Below are 20,209 nucleotides of genomic sequence, written 5' to 3'. Positions count from 1 at the left end.
TTGTTTTATTATTAGATGTGATCTCTTGGTCAAATCTACTGGTATATCAAGAGAGCTAGTTCAGACAGTCCCTAAGGATCAGTGAGCTGGGCAGAGATTGTGAATTCTATCCATCAGACTCAAGATATACCCTTCATGCTTACCTGATCCACTGTGGACTGCCTCTTTCAGAATTTTCAGTTCACTGTTGAACTCTGCAATGAGCGAGCTCTTGCATAAAGGGCGGGGGATGAAGCGCCGCTCTAACTGGTCAGAGATATGTTGCCGGGCAGAAAGTTCTTCATGGTTCTCTGCCGGTTGGGCCAGTAGCTAAAAGGCAGGCATTGCATCCTCAGGACCCCAATTTTCCCGTCTGTAAACCCGGCTCACTGTGATACCGACCCACTTCATAAATTCAGGAAGAAAAGAACGCGATGCAGGAGACACTGGCGCAACACAATGCCACTGCGTAGTGTCTCCGCCCCAAGAAATTGGGGCATGAGAAGAAAAGAGTAGATTAATACTGGGACTCATGGAGAGAAAAAGAAGCCTTGACTGTCAAGTTTTTTTAAATAGTAGATTTCAGATGCTACTGACATGAGAGAACATTCTCTAGAACATTCCACGGGGCCAGTTTTCTCTTTTCTTTAAAAAGATAGGGATGACGAATGGGGTAAGAATAAGTTTGGCATACTTTAGTGGGTGAGGAAGTGCTTTAAATGTGAAATTCTCTCTGGATGCTTGCTTGGGGCTCCAATCCTCATCAAACATGGTGTTAACAGTCTCTAATTGGCTAACTGGGCACAGCATGTGTGCATCCTGTGACACCCCCCCCCCCCCCCCCCCCCCCCGCTGCGGCACCCATTTCCCTCTCCTCAGCTCCCAGCACTCCTTCCTTAGTAGAAAACTGCAAGTTCACTGGCTTTTTGTGATAGGGTCACTCCACACCTTGCATTGGATGAAAGGGCGCAAGAGTACGAAGATGGGTATCCGGGTGCGCACGATGAAGTCGAGGAAGTCCCACAGGGCCAGGCCGCCCACCTTCCGCAGAGCCATCTCCTTCACCTGCAGGCTCAGCCAGTACCACTGGCTTCCCAGCTGCCTCTCGAAGCAGACGAGAATAACCTTTAGGGCTTCAGAGTAGGAAAAGAGAAGGCTCCTGAGGACTTGTGCTTCAGAGGAATCCTGCCCACAGTCACTGCTTTTGCACACGGGAAAATTTCGAATTTGTTAAATCTAACAGTTCCAGAAACTTAACCTGTACCCCTGAGCCAGTACTCCAGACATACAGGTAAAGGTAACCTGCTGTGGGTTAGAACACACTTTTATTAAGTGCTTTTTAAAAACCACCATCACAACAACAAAAAACAATGGGGTAAGGTAAGTAGTCCGTTGAACTAAAAAGGCAATTATAAGTATGTGTATTACTAATGCTTTACGGCCCATAGACTTTGTCACAGTGGCTTTATGGACTCACCAACAAGTTAATCACATCCCCAGCTAACATCATCATCATCATCATCATCATCATCATCCTCATAATAAAAGATACACTATCCTGATCAAGGAAGAAATATAAGTAATACTTTCATTAAAAAGGCAGAAAGTGGAATGGAATTTTTTTTTTATTCCTGGTCTTACATAAAGAGCTCCCTTCCCCACTATCTTCTGTGTTCCTTGACTTCACATATGGTTCTCTGTCTGCCTGGATGTTTTCTGAAACTGGCTTTTTAGGCCTTGGGCAACTGAGCTCCCATTTGGGTGGGTCCTATGTACACACATTCTGTTTCTTTCTCTTTTTTTTTCAGGCCATAGAAAATGGTATCTTACATACACATCCCTTCAGAATGCTACTTAAACGCCCCATTTCCCATACTCCAAACTCCAAGGACCTCTCTGATTCAGTGAGTTTGTGCTGTGTCCCACTCTCCCACCAATATCCAGTTTGATGAACTGAAAAGATGTCAGGAGAGATGCCCTCTTAAGGGGTTCCATTGCCATTCTCCTTATTCTTGGAGTCAGTCCAAGAGTGGTCTCCCCTCCAACCCTGATCTACTTCTGCCTTTTATGAGGTTCCCCATTGTTATGTTTCTTATTCTTGGTGTCAGTGCATGAGTGGTCTTTACCCCCAGTTTATTTTCTTCAGTGACACTGAGTGGCCTTCTATTATCCCATGGGAGGGCAACCCTTAAAGTCAGGGATGAGGTAATAGGGAAACAGGAGTAGAAGTGGGGAGAGGAATTGGAAGTTTGTAGGAAGAGGGGACTGTCCTCACATGATTAAAGATCAAAATGGAATTGTCTTATAATGACAATAAAGACATCGTCAAGGAAGAACAAGAAAGCTTGCTAAGGAAGTAAGGTTCTGCAAGGCCACCATGTCCTACCACTCAGGATGTTGACCGCCAAGGGCTTTATTTACATAAAAGACTGATCGATGGGAAGCAGTATGTACTACCTCACAGGAGCTGCCAAATCTGAGTAATCTTGCTGTCAATCGGAAAGAGGTAATCCTTCTTAATATACTCTTATGCAAACAACCAAGACATTCAGAGAGTGCGTATATGAAAATACTCTTTGTCTTTCGAAATATGTTTACTAAAGTAAGCTAGTCATGCTCTGGTGGCTTCTTTAAATACCGTCTGAGCCAAGATAGATCATAGTACATCCATCCATGGGGAACAAAAAAGAGGAGGCGGGGAAAAAGAGACCCACCTAAGTATGCTGCCTGGCTGGTGGACTCAGCCAGCCCTTCCTTGCGCAAGTCTTTGCCTGCATCCCCAGGAGTAGAGCAGTGGGCTGGGGAGTTCTCCAGCATGAAGTTCTTGCTCCTCGATGTGCTGATGATCCGAGGGGGCAGGAGCACGTTGATGACAGTCTGCAGCAATAGCTGTACCTCAGGCTGCTCCAGCCATGGGCTATCTGAAGTGCATGTTGGAAAAGGAAGGGGAAAACATAACAATTACAAGGCAGACCTTCCATGTTATACACTGAGCAATGTAACTTCTTCCAGTTCCAAATCAGAACACATAGAAATGTAGGTATTTCCCAACAAGTACTGTTTCTTCCACAGACAGCACAGCATTTTTGGCACCTGATGGTCGCCATAGCTGGCATCCAAGGGCTTATGTTCCAGGCCCAATCTCTTGTTCATTAGTTCATTCTCTCTCTCTCTTTTTTTTTTTGTTAAATAGTTAAATGTACTGACCTTACATCTGAGATATGCTTTTCCTAAAAGAAAGTCCCCCTTAAGATTATGTTGGATTAAAAAAAGAAGATAAAACATTACCTATAAACAAAAAGAAGAAGGAGGGGGAGGAGAAAGGGGAGGAGGAGGAGGAAGAGTCATGCGAATGTATTAATGGTTGGCATCTGCAGGATTTCTGCTAATCACAGCGGCCAGATAATAGTTCAGTCACCAGTCAAGTCTCAGTCTAGTGCATTTGAATTAATTAACATTTTCTTAACTTAACCCAAACAATGTACTCTGACCTCTGCTGTATTGAAATAATTTTAAATAAGGTATTTCTTTTAAGAAGTAGAGAAGAGAAATTCTTGTCCTTGGTCAGACAAACCAAATAAAACTCATGTTTCCAAAACCCCATTTAATCCATTTAGATTCCTTTCAGTGGATGAGTTTCATGTGGAAAGGAAGACTAGAAACCACACCCTGGTAGTTAGAAAACACAACAACAATGGTACGTTTCCTTTAGTTAAATTAATCAGACCTTTGCTTCCAGATCCTACTGTGAGCACAAATGGGATGAGCAGATTTAAAAGCATCCCTTCCCTTCGCTCTTGATTGGTGAATGGGGAGATCACATGGCTTAAAGGGAAATCTTCTTTTAAAGCCTGTGCAGCAATAATAGAAAAAAAAGATTAATTGACCACCGTGCCCATTGTGTGCATTTGTTTCTACAGAGTGTGTCGGCGAAGGTGCCTCCCCGCTGGCTGCACCTGGAAACTATGAGTTCAAGTGTCTTCTTTGTGGCAAATGAAGTTTGACCCACAATGATGTTTTGCCATTGACTTCACATAACAGAACTACATTCCTAAAACGACATTAATAGCTTAAGCATCAAGTGAAGAAGTTTAATAAAAGACCCACCTCATTTCTCCCACTAATTTCCTCCATGTGTCTACCCAGGAAAATGAAGAAAATGACAGTGTGGCACTTTCTTCATTTGAGGTCATTTAAAAGTTCTTTAGTCCCTGCCTAGGCCTTCTTCAAGCCAGGAAGCAATAAAGGAAGAAATTAGTGACCTTTGGAAAGCAGTTATTAAGGTGACTACGGGGTGTCATCTCTTCCCTTCACACAGTAGCCACCATTCTTCAAATGCTTTGTACATCCACCCATCTCTGGATGGTAAAAAGCCTGGTGGCCACACAATGGATAGGTCAGTTGTACCGCTATAGCCGGTGGATTCCTTCTGTTGATCACAGAGTAAAAACTGGGTGACACAGAGAAATAGTCAGAGTGATTGGGATTCTGTACCTGTCTTAATAAAGTAGGCTACTTGTATGTGTGTTTAAAATAACATTCAACTCACAATCACTAAGGAAAATAAAGATATTCAAAGTCTGGTAGTAACGTGTGAAAGAATTTTATACTGTAATTCTTTCTGAAAATAATTTAAAACCAGACTTTGAATACTATTGCCTCTTTCGATTAACAATTGTGAGCTGATTGCACATAAGCCATTAGTTTGCACATAGCCTAAGTGACCACAGCGGCTGCTGTGGCTGTGACAGGACTAAATGACTCTGCTATTTTTGAGATCTCGAGAAGAATTACAGAAGCACAACTTAGGGCCACGCTCAGGGTTGAAGCTCCAAACCACCAAGGCTCGGAGGTGTTCACACTTCTGTCTCACAGACTTTGCCCAGCCTTTGCAGAAAGAGAAAGAGAGAGCGCCACCATGTGGTGCCTCCACCAGCAACTTAACGAGCGTGACAAACAGGTAAGGCAGTCACACCTGTATCTGCAATGCTACCAGCCGGACAACAGCTGTGCTGAAGGGCAGAGGTGGTGAGAGATAAGGGCTGAGATGAAGAAGGGGTAATCCATCAGCCACACTGGAAGGTCCTACCACTCCCATCACCTGAAATACAAACAGAGCACATGACCAGCCTTGACCATTGCAGTCTCATGCAACTGTAGTAAAGGAGTCTCATTCACTAACAAAAATATTAACAAATTGAAGGTTGGGCATGGTGTTTTCAGTCTTTTCTTTCTCTATGCCCTCTAAGGCATGTAATGTCTGGAGTCAGATCATTCATTATACTGAATTCAGCCAAGGTTTTGTAGGATGCTGTTTATAGCTAACTATGTAGGCAATGAGAGACGAACTGAAAAAAAAAAACCTATTCTAATTGGGAGACTGGACAGTTATTTGTGGATTCAAAAAAGTGCAGTCGGCATTCTTGGATGGAGCAAATACTGACAAGAATGATGATGATCGCAGCTCATGTGCACTAGGCATTCCAACTACACACTTGTCGCCCAACTAGTCAAGCAGTGGATCCCACGGGATGGTATGCTCAGACATGGTTCTCATACATTGTACAAAACCTTGTCAGGACCAGACTCTAGATATTACATAAATGGTGAAAATATTTTTTCTTTGCATAAATCCTAGACTGGCCAACTCATGGTGTTATTTGGCCCTAAAAAAAGAAAAAAGAAAAAGAGAAAAGAAAGACTTTGTGTTTTAAGGTTCCCCTCCCCAGACAATCTCAACTTCTAGCCAATTGTGCAGACTCCACCACCCCACTCTCCAACTGGCAGCCCTCAACTCTCAACGCAACTTTGAGGTGATTGTCAAAGTAGTGCATGGGAAGCAGCCTTCCGACATCCCGCCTGGGCAGGATGGGCCCTGGATCTCCCATGGACCACCTTGAAATGGACCTCACTGTTTTCAGTGTCACCTGAGCCATCTGTTTTCATTGGTAAGTAAGGGGCACAAAGTGGTTGACCTGTAAATCTTCAGTTTAGAGAAATCAATAGCAGAGTAAAACTGTGCAAAGTTTCATAAGATTGCCACTTGGCTACTCACCAGATTGACACAGACATTGATCAGTGACCTAAGGTGAGGCAGGAAGGATATGATTGGCTGCCTCTGAAGTGTCAAACAAACCCCTTCAATCAAACTGCTGGCAGGCTCCCACTCAACCTGTCGCCTGGAATACAATATAGGAGCCATTAGCGCCCTGGCTCCCTCCTGGAGAGTCTGAAGCAAGTGAACGAGACAGTGATCCTCTAAGCATCAACTAAGACAACAGAGTGCTTCCCACAGGCGATTACCCATGCTGTTCCAAAAGCACAGAGCACACTGGGAGGGGAGGAAGGAGGTACTGAAAACGCAGCAGAGGCACACTCCTGCCCAACCGACTAATGAGACACAATCTATTGAAGAAAAAACAGAGAGGATGAATGGGTCATACTTTAAGGTCCCCCAAATGTCAATCTTTGGAAGGGGCCCTATCCTATCATTTCAGGAGACATGAGAGCAAATCTGCCCCTACCTGCAGTTCTGAATGTGCTTATCAGACTACACTTGATACAGTCAGCATTCACACAAGGCTATTAGTGGGATGCATTTGGCTTAAGTCCTGTTAAAAAGAGGGAATGTGAGGAAAATGGTCTAGAAAGTTCTCTTTGCCTCTGAGGAAATGATGTCTTGGATTATTTTCCATGGTGGTACAGATGGTGGAGTATACAAGCCAATCAGGGTAATGCACGGGTTTTCTGTCTCAAAACAAAATGGGTCTATTCTGCTGGACTCTTCTGATTTGGAAATTATTTCTAAGCCTACATCTTCTACGAAACTGCAGCCTGAACAATGAAAGAATGGAGATGTGTCACAGATGAGGAAACATTGACACTCAGATGCCAGAAGTACCCTAGTAATCCACAGCTCAGCTTCAGACAAAACTTTGTGCATTGAACTAAGGTTACATGAAAGGGTTAATGACAAATCAACTGTATATTATACCATGCACCCCAGGAAAATTTCTTATAGCTTGCCAAATCTGTGAATGAACCCAAAAATTTCCTTTTGGGAGCTATTATCATATAATAGGTTTAACTGTATGACAAATGAGTCCTTTTATGGAGAGGTTTAACATCTTTAAATGGCAAAGTGCTTAAGAAAAATAATTTATTTTGGCACACACTTATAAGACACTTACACATCTTTGATCAGTCATTTACCAGCAGATGCAAGTGTTCTACTGGGGCCACCAAAAAAATAGTGCTTAAGAGAACAGGCATCTCCATGCCATTGAAAAAAATGACCTTGATTTTTCAAAGATGAGTCTTGACACTCATCACCATGGTACAAAAGCTTAGCAGAGCATAGCCTGATGGCGTCCGACATTGCTCTTCTGTGACTCAGCATGACGGCATAAATGTGCAGAGCGCTGCCTAATGTCTGCCAAACTCCTGGCAAACTGAACCTCAAGTACCAAAGTCGGAGGCAAAGTTGCTTTGCTTTTGAGTTTAGTTGGAAGGGATAGAAAAAGTCCTCTCAGTCGTCCAAATCTGAAGTTTCCATTTAGTGGGTTTCTGAATTAGACCATCTGCTCACTACGACTATAATTTCCAAACTTGGTTCACATTTCCAGAAAGGCTAATGCAGAGGCATCTGCTCATTGGAAGAGGATGAATGGGTATTTCTCAGGCCACCAAGAAGTCACCAGGCTGTAACTGTGTTCATTTAAAGCTCCAATGAATAAGGCGAACGTCAGAATTTGATATCAGCCCTGTGTCCTTCGTAGCTGCAGTTGGGCTGTTAATTATAAAACTTGGAATTTTTCTATCTTGCTATGCACCCAAATAAGATAACGTATGCTGTTAATATATTACTTTTAGCATCAAATTACTGTTTCTCCTCTCTGTTATTGGCCATTTGTAAGGCATACTCTCTCTTACTTCAAAAAGGATTAGGGACTGTAGAGTTCTAATTAGGTTTCTTTATATATTAGATGAAGAACTAGCTGAGAAATGGATAGGCACCTTCTCAACATACGTACATATATTCCTAAATAAATGTTATTTCCTCAAAACAGTTCTGGTTACTGGAAAATTTATATTCCCAATTATCTATGCACGAATACCACCATAAAACTTCTAACTCATTTATTTAACTAATGATTGACCTACTATTCTGAAAATGGCATTTCTAACTGTGCGTTCTGAATTATCTGGCCAGGAGGCATCCTCACCTCAAGGTAGGCATCTTGTGGATTTTGTTAAACATTCTATCCAATCTCTTTAGAATTAGGATAAGGGCTGGCCTCACTGGCTCCGCTGACCAGTCGGTAATGGGTAGCATCTCCATGATGTAGCGACGAAGGCCTCGGCTCTCCATTGTCTGGGTGTCATACGGTGCCAGCTTCAGAAGGGAGTGTGCAATTTCTGCCAGCCTAAAATCATTTTAGAAATAAGGAGCAGAAAATACCACAGTGAGAATATTTCTACAACTTTCTAACTAAGAACATTCTCCCCAGCACCCTCTCCCTCTGCATTCCTCACATACATCAATACAATGATATAAGCATATGCATTGTCAAGGAGAATCATAGAATGCTTCAGAGCGCAAACATGAGGAGCAACTAAGAAACATTAAGGATAGGTCAAATGTGTCTAAAGAGTGCTACTTCTTTGTGTGTGTGACAGGTCTCATGTTACCTACATTTGGCTCTGAACTTGCTTTATAGCAGAAAATGATCCTGAACTTCACATCCCTTTGCTTTGTCCCACCCCCACCCCAAGTTCTGGGATTACAGACATCTGTTACCATGCCTGGTTGTATGTGGTACTAACATATGCACACATAACACACACACACACACACACACACACACACGGGAGGGGGCTATTAATTAATTAGCAGTAGTACAATGGGAATGCTGTGCTCTTCCCTTTCTTGTGTATTTACTATAGCATTTTAATAAAGAGAAAAGTTGATAGCAGCAGGAGAGGCAAACTAAACGCTTGCAAGGATCTGCAGGACGACGTCCAGGTACTGTTTAGGAACAGCATCTAAGCCACTGCCTGTCTCTCCAGTGCTTGGATTTCATAACATGGACCTCCTCTGACTAGCTCTCACGGATGGGAGAACTCATTACTGTCAAGAAAATGTATTCCACTTCTGCAGACTGCACTGATAGAAGCCGCTGTCATGTGAGGTCTCTAAGTTGTCTCCAATATCTTTTTGCTAGGCTTAATTATGAATGCACAACTTCCATTCATCATCGCCATGGCAACTCTTCATGCCAAGAAATAGTTTCCATATCTTCATACTCACCATCTTCATTCCTAACTGGACACTGTCATGGAAAATGCGTGTGAGTGCAGGTGCACGAAAAAGTGATTCAAATAGCCTACACATTCGTATTGTTTATCCTTTCTTCTAAGTATGTCATAGAAAAATAGGACTCTTTCTTAGATTGTTTATATCTAGGTAAGGTATGTAGATAATCTTCTAGAAACCTCCACCTTATCCCTGCACATTCTTAGAAATTCTACTGTAACACATAACCAGTCTAAACCAACGTGGGGAACCTGGGCTCCTATAAACCACATTTTGTTGAAGAAAGTGAATAAATATGACTAAATGCAATTCCCCATTTGGCTGAATAAGCACTGGAGTTTAGCTCTCAAAAAAGTCTGTGTTTTAAAGATAGCTTTGAGGGATATTTGAAAAATGATCTATCTTTAAGCTTGAGAGAAATACACCAAGCAATTGCTCTTTTATTTTATTGACATTATGGTTTTAGAACTGATAGTATTTAGCTAATTGCTTTAAGATTTCAGATATTTAACACCAAACTTATGGCTCATGAATAAAAATAGTATGATTTCTCATATTTTGTGCTAATAACATCAAAAACGTATCAATATTTACAAGCCAATTCCACTTTTTCCTGATCTCTAGGTAGTGCATGCTATCTTTTTGTATCATACAGCTTTTAAGTTGCCTGAAAATAATAAACAGCTAATTATACAAGTGATTTTAGTACTTGCAAAGTGTTATTTTCTTTTTTTTCTCTTTTGAAATGCACTGTAAGAACCTTGAAAATTAGGCTTTATTTCGTTTTCCTAATGTCTACTATAATATAGACCATTTTCATTAGTGTTAATGTCTTTTGTACCTTAAATCCACACTAAGTACCAAGAAAGTGTTAAAGTGTTAACCTCTAGAGGGTGCTCAAGGCCTCTTTGATGCTATTTATTATTCTTCCCTGAAATGTCAAAGAAGAGTTATAGAACATCCTGAAGCACCTACACACACATAGACATGCACACAGATACATTCACCCATAGAGAGACAGACAGACACACAGAAAGAAACACAAAGAGATAGATAGGCACAGACATAGATAGACAGACAGACAGACAGACAGACACAGAGAAACATAAGATACACACAGATGCATATACAGATATATACAGTCACACACAGAGAAATAGATAAGGCACATACATACCTACAAAACAGACGCATACACAGACACACACACTGATACATGAATACACAGACATACATGTATGCTGATACACATAGAGACACGCAAGACAGACACACATAAACATGCATACTACACATGCGCACAGACACAGACACACATGCATACTGATGCAGTCACACATACTGACACATGTACACACACAAACACATACTCACATACACAGAGACACACACACTGACATATGTACACAGACACACACACACCCTCACAAAATGCCTGTCAGCAGAAGTCACTTTCTTCTTCTGAAATAGTGAATAGACTGTCTATTCACAGAACTACTCTGGTCAATTAGAGATAATAGGTGGGAAAAGAGAGAGAGGGTCTGAATAGAGTCCTCAGTTGCCATGACAACAGGATCTTGAAACATTGTAGCCCTCTGTCTGGGAACTGCATTTCTCAGTGTGAAATAATTTCCTCATCATTGCACGGTGGGAAGGCCCGAGGCTCTCCAGCACCGCCTGGTGTGTACACACACCTCAGGGGAGGTGAGAGGCATCCACCTCATGCTTCTGCATTTGGTACTTTCACCCAGCACTTACTAAATTTCTTTCAAAAGATCACTTTAAAAGATAAAAACAGAAGTTACTAATCAGGACCCTGGTCTGTTTTGTCGAATTGTAATGGTGTTTCTGGACGGCTAGGCGAGAGCTGGATGTTTCATTTTATAGATACATTAAATACTTCAAGTAAGTCTTTGTTAACAACCAAAGTTTTCTTTAAAGCAATTCTTATGATTCTTTACAAACTGTTAGAAATACAACTATTACGTCCTCTGGGATCATATTTAAAAATCTGTGAAAACAGTGCATTATGGATTGAATTCCCGTTTTAGTCATTTTTTTCCCTTTCTAACCAAGATCTCTTTAATAGGTAAAATGTTCACTTTATCAGAAGGATCTAAATGGAATGAACCTAAGTCACAGGAAATGAATTATTTCAAATATCTCATTTATTTTCCTGGAGGAACCCCCACAGTCCAAATTGACAAGCATACAGAGACCCGTGGCTTAAGATCACGAGCACACAAGGCAGAGGTCGGTACCTCATGTGGGACTTCACATCCAGCAGCTCCAGGGCAGTGACCCGGGGTTCCCCAGCCAGATTTTGCAAGATCTTCAGCCTTGGCCCACAATGTTTGTAGAATTCGGTGCAAATATTCAGCAGAGATTCCCGGGGCCTTCTGAATTCTTCTCGAGCAATTCGTTCATCTAGCTCCTCTCTGGGAAGGCCTTGCCCTTCCTCCAGTAAGTGAAGGTTTTCCCTGGGGAATTGTGGAAGATTAACGAGGGCTCTGACAATGTGGACACGTGCTTACTCTGATTGCAGAGTGTCACACTGCAGAGAAATGTGATCCCTACTGAGTTAAGGATTTGGAAGGCAGCGCCCCGCAGAAGTTCCTTTGGAGGATGAAGATTTATTTTCCCAGGAGACGTGGCAGCGCCACACTGCAGAGGCTTTCCCTGAGCCCTTGCTTAGATATTTACTCGGGAGCAGTTTTATCATGCATCCACTGGATGCGTTAAATGGAATCAGAGTGAGTTTTCCTGTACCTGATAAAATGCAGCTTGGCTCCTTGCTCCTGGTACCTGCCAACCAGAAGGATAATCTGTATGAGCCTCAGAGTAATAAGGGAACTCCTTGGCTGAGGCTTTCTAGAGGCTTTTAATGGGCAAAACCCTTGGAGGCACACACTTTGATAAAGGCAAATACACATATTAACTCTGGCAGGTACTATCTCCTTTCGTTTGAACACCATGTATACTGCAATTACAGCTCCTACAAAACATGTTTCATTGTCATAAGAAGTGTATAATGATAAATTTAAGGATCCATATAAACTCATAGAATATAGCCAAAGAAGATAATTTTTTAAAAAAATTTGAAATCTGAGCCTCGTTATTAAATACTATTTCTGTTTCAGGTGATAAAGGAGGGGGTGTAGCTTATTTCTATTATTTTGGAAACATTTACTTTATGACTGATTGAGTCTGAGACAATCTAGAGAGACAGTGGAACCATGGAGTATGGGAAGGAGAGGGCCTCTACACTCTACATCCCGGTAAATCCACTGGCCAGCTTGGAGTTCAACAGAACAACATGACTGTGCCCTCATGAGGGCTGCTTGAGGTTCTCCTCGATAATTTTCAAAGCAACTCTGGTATTTTCTTGTACCTTTAAGCTCTCACCCACTTTTCTTATCTTGAAAGACTTTCCTCACAGATTTTCACACTTAATATTGTGGGTTTTCTGTTTGTTTTGTTTTTAGGATTTCTTTCATTCCCAGGCACTGAAAAGCAACCTAGAGGCCACAGAAGCACAGAGCACAGTGAGTTACCTGGTGTTCACCCCAGATGACATGGTGTGATTGGCTGTGGTAGTTCCCTTGTGACCTTGATCACTCTTGCTCATCTGTGGGGCTGTCATGGGCCTGCAACAAGAACAGTGGTTTCCAGAACAAGGCAGCAGAAGTAGAAACATTTAAGAAACTCTCAAGTTGTTGAAGTGTTCCTAAGTAAGTTTTCAAATCTTTAAAGGATAGGCGGTCCAGCTTTGTCCTGAGAGGCCCCTTAAAGACAAGGTTGATTCACAAGGACTATACACTCATCAAAGTTTAAGTTCTATGTCTTGGTTCTCAGAAGTAAACCATGACTTCAAATAAGACATGTACTCAAACTGTAAGTGTCAATGGACAGTAAAAAGATTATTCAACAGTTTTTGGGTGACAGGAGGCCAGCATTCTAGATAACAGAGTCAATAGTATACACAAATCCTCACAAGAATTACTCTGTGCTATGGGATAACGCTTTTCTATACTGTGAAGATTTGTCACTTGTATTGGTTTACTAAAATGCTGCCTGGCCACTAGCCAGGCAGGACGTATGAATGGGGCAACCAGACTAAGAGAATTCTGGGCAAAGGAAAGGCAGAGACACAGTCACCAGCTAGATGCAGAGGAAGCAAGATGAGAATGCCTCACTGATAAAAGGTTCCAAGGCACATTACTAAACATGGACAAGAATTATGGGTTAATTTAAGTTGTAAGAAGTAGTCAATAATAAGTTTGAGCTAATAGGCACAAACAGTTTATAATTAATACAAGCCTCCACCTGAGACAGACGCCGGCTAGAATCTTTGCCTGTGGTGATATACAGATTAATAGAAATGGGTTAAATTAATACAAGAGTTAGCCAATAAGAAGCTAGAGCTAATGGGACAAGCAGTGTTTTAATTAATAAAGTTTTCTGTGTGGTTATTTCTGGGCTAAGCTATTGGGGTGGCTGGGACTAACAAGCAGACCCTCCTACATACTTGTCAGAAAAGGATTTCAGATACACAATAGGACAGATTCAGACATAAAAGATTTCTAAATGAGACACAGTGTATTTTAAAAAATGTATGTAGGCATGAGAGAGGAAAAAAGAGTATAGACAGTTATAAAAAGAAATGAAGTTTTTTAAAATGAAAAAGACTTTATAAAGAGACAGTGAAAATAATATAAAACAAATAAGCCATGTAAAACTGGAAAATACACTGAGTCTGGATAATGCATACTATTGTGTTTTCCTTGAATTGTTAACTGCAGAGAGACATTTGACTCTGGGGGCTGCTAAGCTAAGCGATCATATGTATTTTAAAGGTATCTTGACTTCAAAACTTGAGTCTAAGGATATGTTACTTTGGAAAAGAGTTCTGTTTTTGTTTCCATAGAGGATGAGAACCTGTAGATTCCTTCAGGCTAATGTGATTTGATGGAGCAGGACTCCCTGAAAGGTCTCCATGAGCCCTAAAAATACCTCACCCAACAAATAGCAGGAAGCAGTTGGATAAAATTATGCCCAAATTCCCAAAATGATTGTTTATAAATGTTTGTTTTCATTTAAAGGGGGTTGATTATAAGTAACTAATGATAACAGTCGATCTCTTTCTAAAAAAGAAAAAAGGGGAGATATGATGATATAGAAGCAAATACTTTATATTGGTATGGATTTTGGTTTATCGATACAAATTTAAGGTATATATATATATTGTTGTTTAAGATATTATTTTTATACAGCTCACTTAAAAATGTAATATATAATTAAAAATTACAGATCAATAATCACTAATAATGTCAAACATGTAGTCATGTTAGTTTTATAGATATGCAGAAATATATTAGTTATTTCTGTAGTTAGATAGATAATCTTCAACACTTTAAAGACCTACAGAGTATGAGGTTGAAAAGGTTTTACGATCTTAGACTTTTCTCAACAGTGAGATATGTCTGCTTCTGGCAGTACCAATTACTTCAGAGAGGTAATTGAAGAAACTTGTTATGGAATTTGTCTTCAATTTGATAAGGCTAACATTTTGGGTAAGAAACTACTCTTGCCTGAACTGCTTGACAGTATTCTATATAACTGGACATGCAGGACCCACAGAAAGATGACTGCTGATCTTGCCTAAAGAAGGTGAGACAGTCCTTCAGGGTTCCTGTTTCATGAAAGACTCTGCCAGACACTCTGAAGGACATAGAAGAAAGTGACTGACAAACTGTCAATATAGGTGAAACAGTCTTTCAAATTTCCTGCTTCACTGAAAAGTCTGTCAATTGTTATGGGCCTATAGACTGAAGATGGATGTCTCAATGTTATAAAAGAAGTTTCGGTGACTGTCCTGGCAGCGAGATGTCTCTGTCATTTCTAGAACTTTGGAACTTGCTTACAATGCACTTTCTGTTTACTTAGGTAATCTATCCTTCTGGAGTCTTTGATGGAGTTGAAGAATAGATAGATATAGTTTTCCTTAGTTATGATAAAAGATAAATTAGATGTGAAACTTTAAACTCACAAAGAAAAAAACAGATGACAGAATATTTTCTTTAATTTTGCCAGATACAAAGAGACTAAATACTGTAAGTGTAATTCTTGCTTGACTCCTGTTTTGTTATTTGTAATTTTACTATGTTAAAGTTCTAACCTTCCTTTTCATTTAGACCAACAAGGGGAGATGATTGTGATTCCCCTCTGGAGTAGGTGGGCCTTCTATCTATATGTTACTTTCATTGGTTAAATAAAGAAGCTGCCTTTGCCTTTTGATAAGCCAGTTCTTAGGTGGGCAGAGTAGACTGGACAGAATGCTGGGAGAAAGAAGCAGAGTTAGGCAGATGCCATGAAGCTCTGGCCCGAGATGGACATAGGTTAGAATCTTCCCGGTAAGCCACAACCCCATGGTGATACACAGATTACTAGATATGGGTTAAAGCAAGATGTGAGAGTTAGCCAAGAAGAGGCTAGAAATAATGGGCCAGGCAGTGTTTAAAAGAATACAGTTTCCATGTAATTATTCCGGGTGAAGCTAGCCGGGTGGTGGGAAGTGGCCCGCTGCTCCTTTTACAACACCTCTCTGTATGGTATGAACAAGTTTTATTACCATTGGTTAATAAAGAAGATGCTTTGATCTATGGCAGTGAGAATATAGCAATGCAGGAAATCCAAGCAGAGATAGAGGAGGAAAGAAGGCAGAGTCAGGAAGATGCCATGCAGCTGCCAATGGAGAAAGATGCTGGAACTTTACTGGTAAGTCACAGCCTTGTGGTGATATACAGTTTAATAGAAACAGGCTAGTTTTAGATGTAAGAGCTAGCTTGAAATATGCCTGAGCCATCAGTCAAACAGTGTTTTCATCACTATAGTTTCTGTCTGGGTGGCCCAGAAATGAAGGGCAGTTTATGTTTACAACTCTGGTTCTGAGAAATCATCTCATAATGTGAAAACCACACCTAAGCTTAGTTTCCCTAGGATGTGAGTATATTTCTATTTTAAGTCAGATGTTTAATAAGATTCAAATGATTTTGCATAATGTCTGTTGGGTCTCTTTTAGTATTAGATAAGATTTTGCTTATATATTAGCATCTGAGGCACAGAAAGGATGATGTAGATTATTGGAACATTTACCTTGATGAAGTCTTTATGGCCTACTGTACTGAATGCTGATATGGTAACTTTCAGGAATGACTAAGGTCATCTCTTTCCATGCCTTGGTATGGTAGGCAGGACTTAAAGTTGGCTTTAAAAGGACTTAAAAAAGTCCCTTGGCCTTTGTGCCTAGTTTTACCCTAATGATATGTTTAAAAATCCCTTTTTTTTTTTGTCTTTCTTGGGACAGAGATTTGAAGCATGAGGATTCAATGCCTTATTGTCAGCTTGGGGGACTCAGGGGACAATGCAAAAAAATAAATAAATAAAATGCCTTCTAAATGTGGAGTGGCTCCTGGGTGGTCCCCATCCTTAGCTAATTAGAGGGAATGTACACCCGCATGACCGCACTTGCCTTTCCTGCTCCCAGGCCACTGCTGTGCACCTACAGCCCCATCTTCCCTTCTTGCTGTATGACATCTCATCTCCTCTCACTTCTGCACCCAACAATCTTGTGACAGGACAGCTTCTTGAATTTTGTTTAGGGCTAAACTCTGGTGTCAATGTGAGTTTCTTCCCAAGATCCCTCTTTTTTCTTTCTCCTGGAATTATCTGATCCTATTCCATGAGAAATCTGTTCCTTCTGGGTTAGAGTAACATCTGAAGTTTATATTTGTTTTATAGTTTCTAAATTTAGAGTTAAAAATACAATTCTTTATGAATAGTATAACAATAAGAATGTTTGGCTACAATTGCAAACACACATCTCAAAAATCATTGGGGATGGAAAGTAAGATGACTCAGTAAGTAAAGGCGCTTGGCCCCAAGCCTGACACATGGAGTTCATTCCCTGGGGCCCACGTAATTGATAGAAGGAGAGAACCAATCTTCACGACTTGTCCTCTAAACAGTATGCACATGAGTGCATTTGTTCTCATTCTCTCTCTTTTTTCCCATCCTTCTCTCTCTTTTTGTCCATGTAAAAACTAAAAATTAATCAACCAGCTAATTAAAATGTGAATCACATCTTCATATTCACTAAATTGCCCTTCTATTAGAGATTTGTTTACCAGTGGCCTAAAATTCCATAGAATCTCATCAAGTTATATGTATTGTGTACTTAGCAACCATGTAGGAAAATCATCATTATTGCTACTGCCACGATTCAGAGTACTTGACACTCTGATAATGTAGGCAGTATTTATAATAATAAGTCATAAGGGGTTGCGTAGCTATCTCCAAAAGGACAGTTATCTGTAATCTGTAACAAAGACCAGGTTTTAGGGATATTTAGCCAACCAGTTTTCTCATGTTTTCAATGGACACATTTGGTATTAGGCTGTGGATATCTGCCTCGGAGATTACCTGGTGAGGACCTCCACACTGTACAAAAGGGCTTGCAGGGATGTGGCCAGAGCAGCTGTGGCAGCAATCTCCTCTCGGGCAGCAGGCACGGTCTCGACCTGTGAAGTCTGCCTCTTCATCTTCTGTAGGTAACATGGAACCAATGCCTCCAAGACCATGAGCATCTGAAGGCTGTAAGCAACAGAAAGAAAGCCAAGTCACATGTGATTGGGTTGTGTGATATCCGGGAGCATGAAAAAGCCACTAGAGATGCTGAATTCTATTCTCCTTCCTGTGCAACACCAATCCAAAGCAGTGAGGCTGCTGAATGTGTTGACTATCATTAATTAATTAAGCACTTGGTAACAGGTGAGGAAGCCTGTCTTAATGAAGCATATGAGATAAGAAGAACTAGCCATTTGTGCAAATGGCAAAAGAAAAGCAGAATATTGGCAGGGCACCACAGACCGTCCAGAATAAAAGCCTTCATTCCCTAGTAAAGCCTCTGTGCTGCGGGTGACTTTTCAGCTGAAGTTGGATCCTTTCCTAAGAAGCTACCTTCAGATGTTTAAACCATTTTATAGCAAGAGTTGGTGGCTGCTGTTATTGTCCTGTGGTCTGGTAATGTGTCCTCACTCGAGTGAGCAGACTACTCACTGGATAGGGTGTATACTTGGTGAAGTAAAAGTGGTCAGAAACCTCAACTTAAAGAGGAGATGGGAATTCGGTACTTATCATGAAAAATTGTTGGTGTACAACTCCAAGGTGAATATTTTGTTGTAAGATTCTCCCAACTGAGTTTAAGTTCTTAAGCTGTTTGTTCTAGGAGACATTGCTCCGTGGTTGTTATTCACCACCGCATTACCCATTCCCTTCCTCAAAATATCGAGAGATTCTGTCATGTCTTTTTCAGCTGTGAGTACTGCTTTCAATGGGACAACCGCATAGAATCAGTGCTCTACAGTAAAGGTATGACAACCTTCAGAACTTGGTGGGTTTGGGGTTAAAGCTATGATTTATTTTTAGGTCCTAATACTTCTGTGATAGCCTTAGAAAAAGAGGCAAGTGTATTTCCTGAAAAAAATAAAAGAGTTTGTTGTAGGCTAACTGTCCTAGAAAGCTTGGGTGAGTTTTAGAAATTATGACAGGAATCTGGTAGAAGCTAAGGCTTCTGGGTATTTTTTGAAGACCACATTTCTGTAGAAAAAGAAATCTGTTTAAATCAAGCAGACATACAGCATCAACCACTGTCCTTTGCCCTCCACATGTAAGTACACACATGTATACAGGTATATGTATCTACTGGCACATGAAGATGCGCTCTCTCTCTCTCTCTCTCATACACACACACACACACACACACACACACACACACACATACACAAACTAACCAACTTTATAAAGAACTAATACCATTTCTTGTGTTAGAGAGAACAAGATACATAGTAACATGATGATAGGCATTTGCTTGTCGATAAGTAGCAGACATTGCTGGTGGAAATGAAAACTGACATGGCCAGTTCAGGAACCCTGTTGGTGATATTTACTAAAGCAAAACATGCATGCACTTTATGATCTAGCAAAGTATTTTCATGCACAGAAAATGATTTGTGCACGAAACCACAGACGTTCATTGGGACATAATTTGCCAAAGCTTTAAACTGAATACAGTGCAACACATATGTTAACAAGAGGAGAAACTGACGCCTTAGGGGCAGAGTCACGGAATGGAGTACTGGAGATGAACGATGAAAACTAGTCACGAGTTGCGGTGTGGATGGAGCAGAAGTCAGGCATCGTCCTGGACTCATTAGACCGTCTCACTGAAGAGCCATTGGGAATGAAGCTGATGTTCCCTAGGGGTGACGGTAGTGGTGCTCCGAATGATTCTTTAATCTGAGTGGTAATTATAACGATATAGGGCCTGTAACTTCATGAACATGCACTCAATTATAGAAATACGAAATTGAAAAACTGTTTATATGAGTGTTATCCTTAAATTAAATACACTTTTAAAGGAAATAATTTAAGTACCACAAGGACTTGATGTTCCAAATGTGGAAGTCCCGTAAGGACATCCCAAGAAGCAGCTGCTTAAGAAACCTCCACTCTCCTCAGGTAGCAACAAGCCCTCTGGTTGGGGAATATTATTTTCAGCTGTGTGACTTTTGTTTACGCTGTATTTGTTTAATTCTGTGAAGCTGTGTTACTGTGCCTGTCTAAAACACCTGATGTTAATAAAGAGATGAATGGCCAATAGGGAAACAGGAGCAAGGATAGGCGGGGCTGGCAGGCAGAGAGTATAAATAGAAGACCAAGAAAGAAGAAGAGGAACAGAACAAGGAAAGGAAGACATCAGGGCCCAGCCACCCAGCTAGTCACGGAGAAAGTAGTGAAAAAAGAAAAGGTCTACAAAAATAAAGAAAGATAAATGTCCAGAGGCAAAAGGCAGAT

General features: G+C 40.8%; 1 protein-coding gene across 9 annotated transcripts in view; it reads right to left on the bottom strand.

Annotated features, from left to right (window-relative positions):
* Unc80 (unc-80 subunit of NALCN channel complex) overlaps positions 1 to 20,209 on the bottom strand; it is a 175,658-nt gene that overhangs the window by 20,338 nt on the left and 135,111 nt on the right. For 7 of the 9 annotated variants that reach the window (XM_048459172.3, XM_085698834.2, XM_048459173.3 and 4 more), the window contains 11 exons: positions 17,777 to 17,947; positions 12,850 to 12,942; positions 12,065 to 12,100; positions 11,557 to 11,775; positions 8,205 to 8,405; positions 6,035 to 6,158; positions 4,955 to 5,080; positions 3,707 to 3,830; positions 2,694 to 2,900; positions 928 to 1,112; positions 144 to 309 (listed from right to left, as the gene is read on the bottom strand). In XM_048459172.3, the coding sequence (XP_048315129.3) occupies positions 144 to 309; positions 928 to 1,112; positions 2,694 to 2,900; positions 3,707 to 3,830; positions 4,955 to 5,080; positions 6,035 to 6,158; positions 8,205 to 8,405; positions 11,557 to 11,775; positions 12,065 to 12,100; positions 12,850 to 12,942; positions 17,777 to 17,947 (1,652 nt within the window). The remainder of the gene's footprint in view (positions 1 to 143; positions 310 to 927; positions 1,113 to 2,693; positions 2,901 to 3,706; positions 3,831 to 4,954; positions 5,081 to 6,034; positions 6,159 to 8,204; positions 8,406 to 11,556; positions 11,776 to 12,064; positions 12,101 to 12,849; positions 12,943 to 17,776; positions 17,948 to 20,209) is intronic. The other 2 variants (XM_048459176.3, XM_085698838.2) reach the window with 1 other exon arrangement.

Source organism: Myodes glareolus, chromosome 1 (genome assembly GCF_982192425.1).
Source record: "Myodes glareolus chromosome 1, mMyoGla1.1, whole genome shotgun sequence".
Lineage (NCBI taxonomy): Eukaryota > Metazoa > Chordata > Mammalia > Rodentia > Cricetidae > Myodes > Myodes glareolus.
Note: the sequence above shows the minus strand (reverse complement) of the source record. Positions and strands in the feature narration are given on the sequence as shown.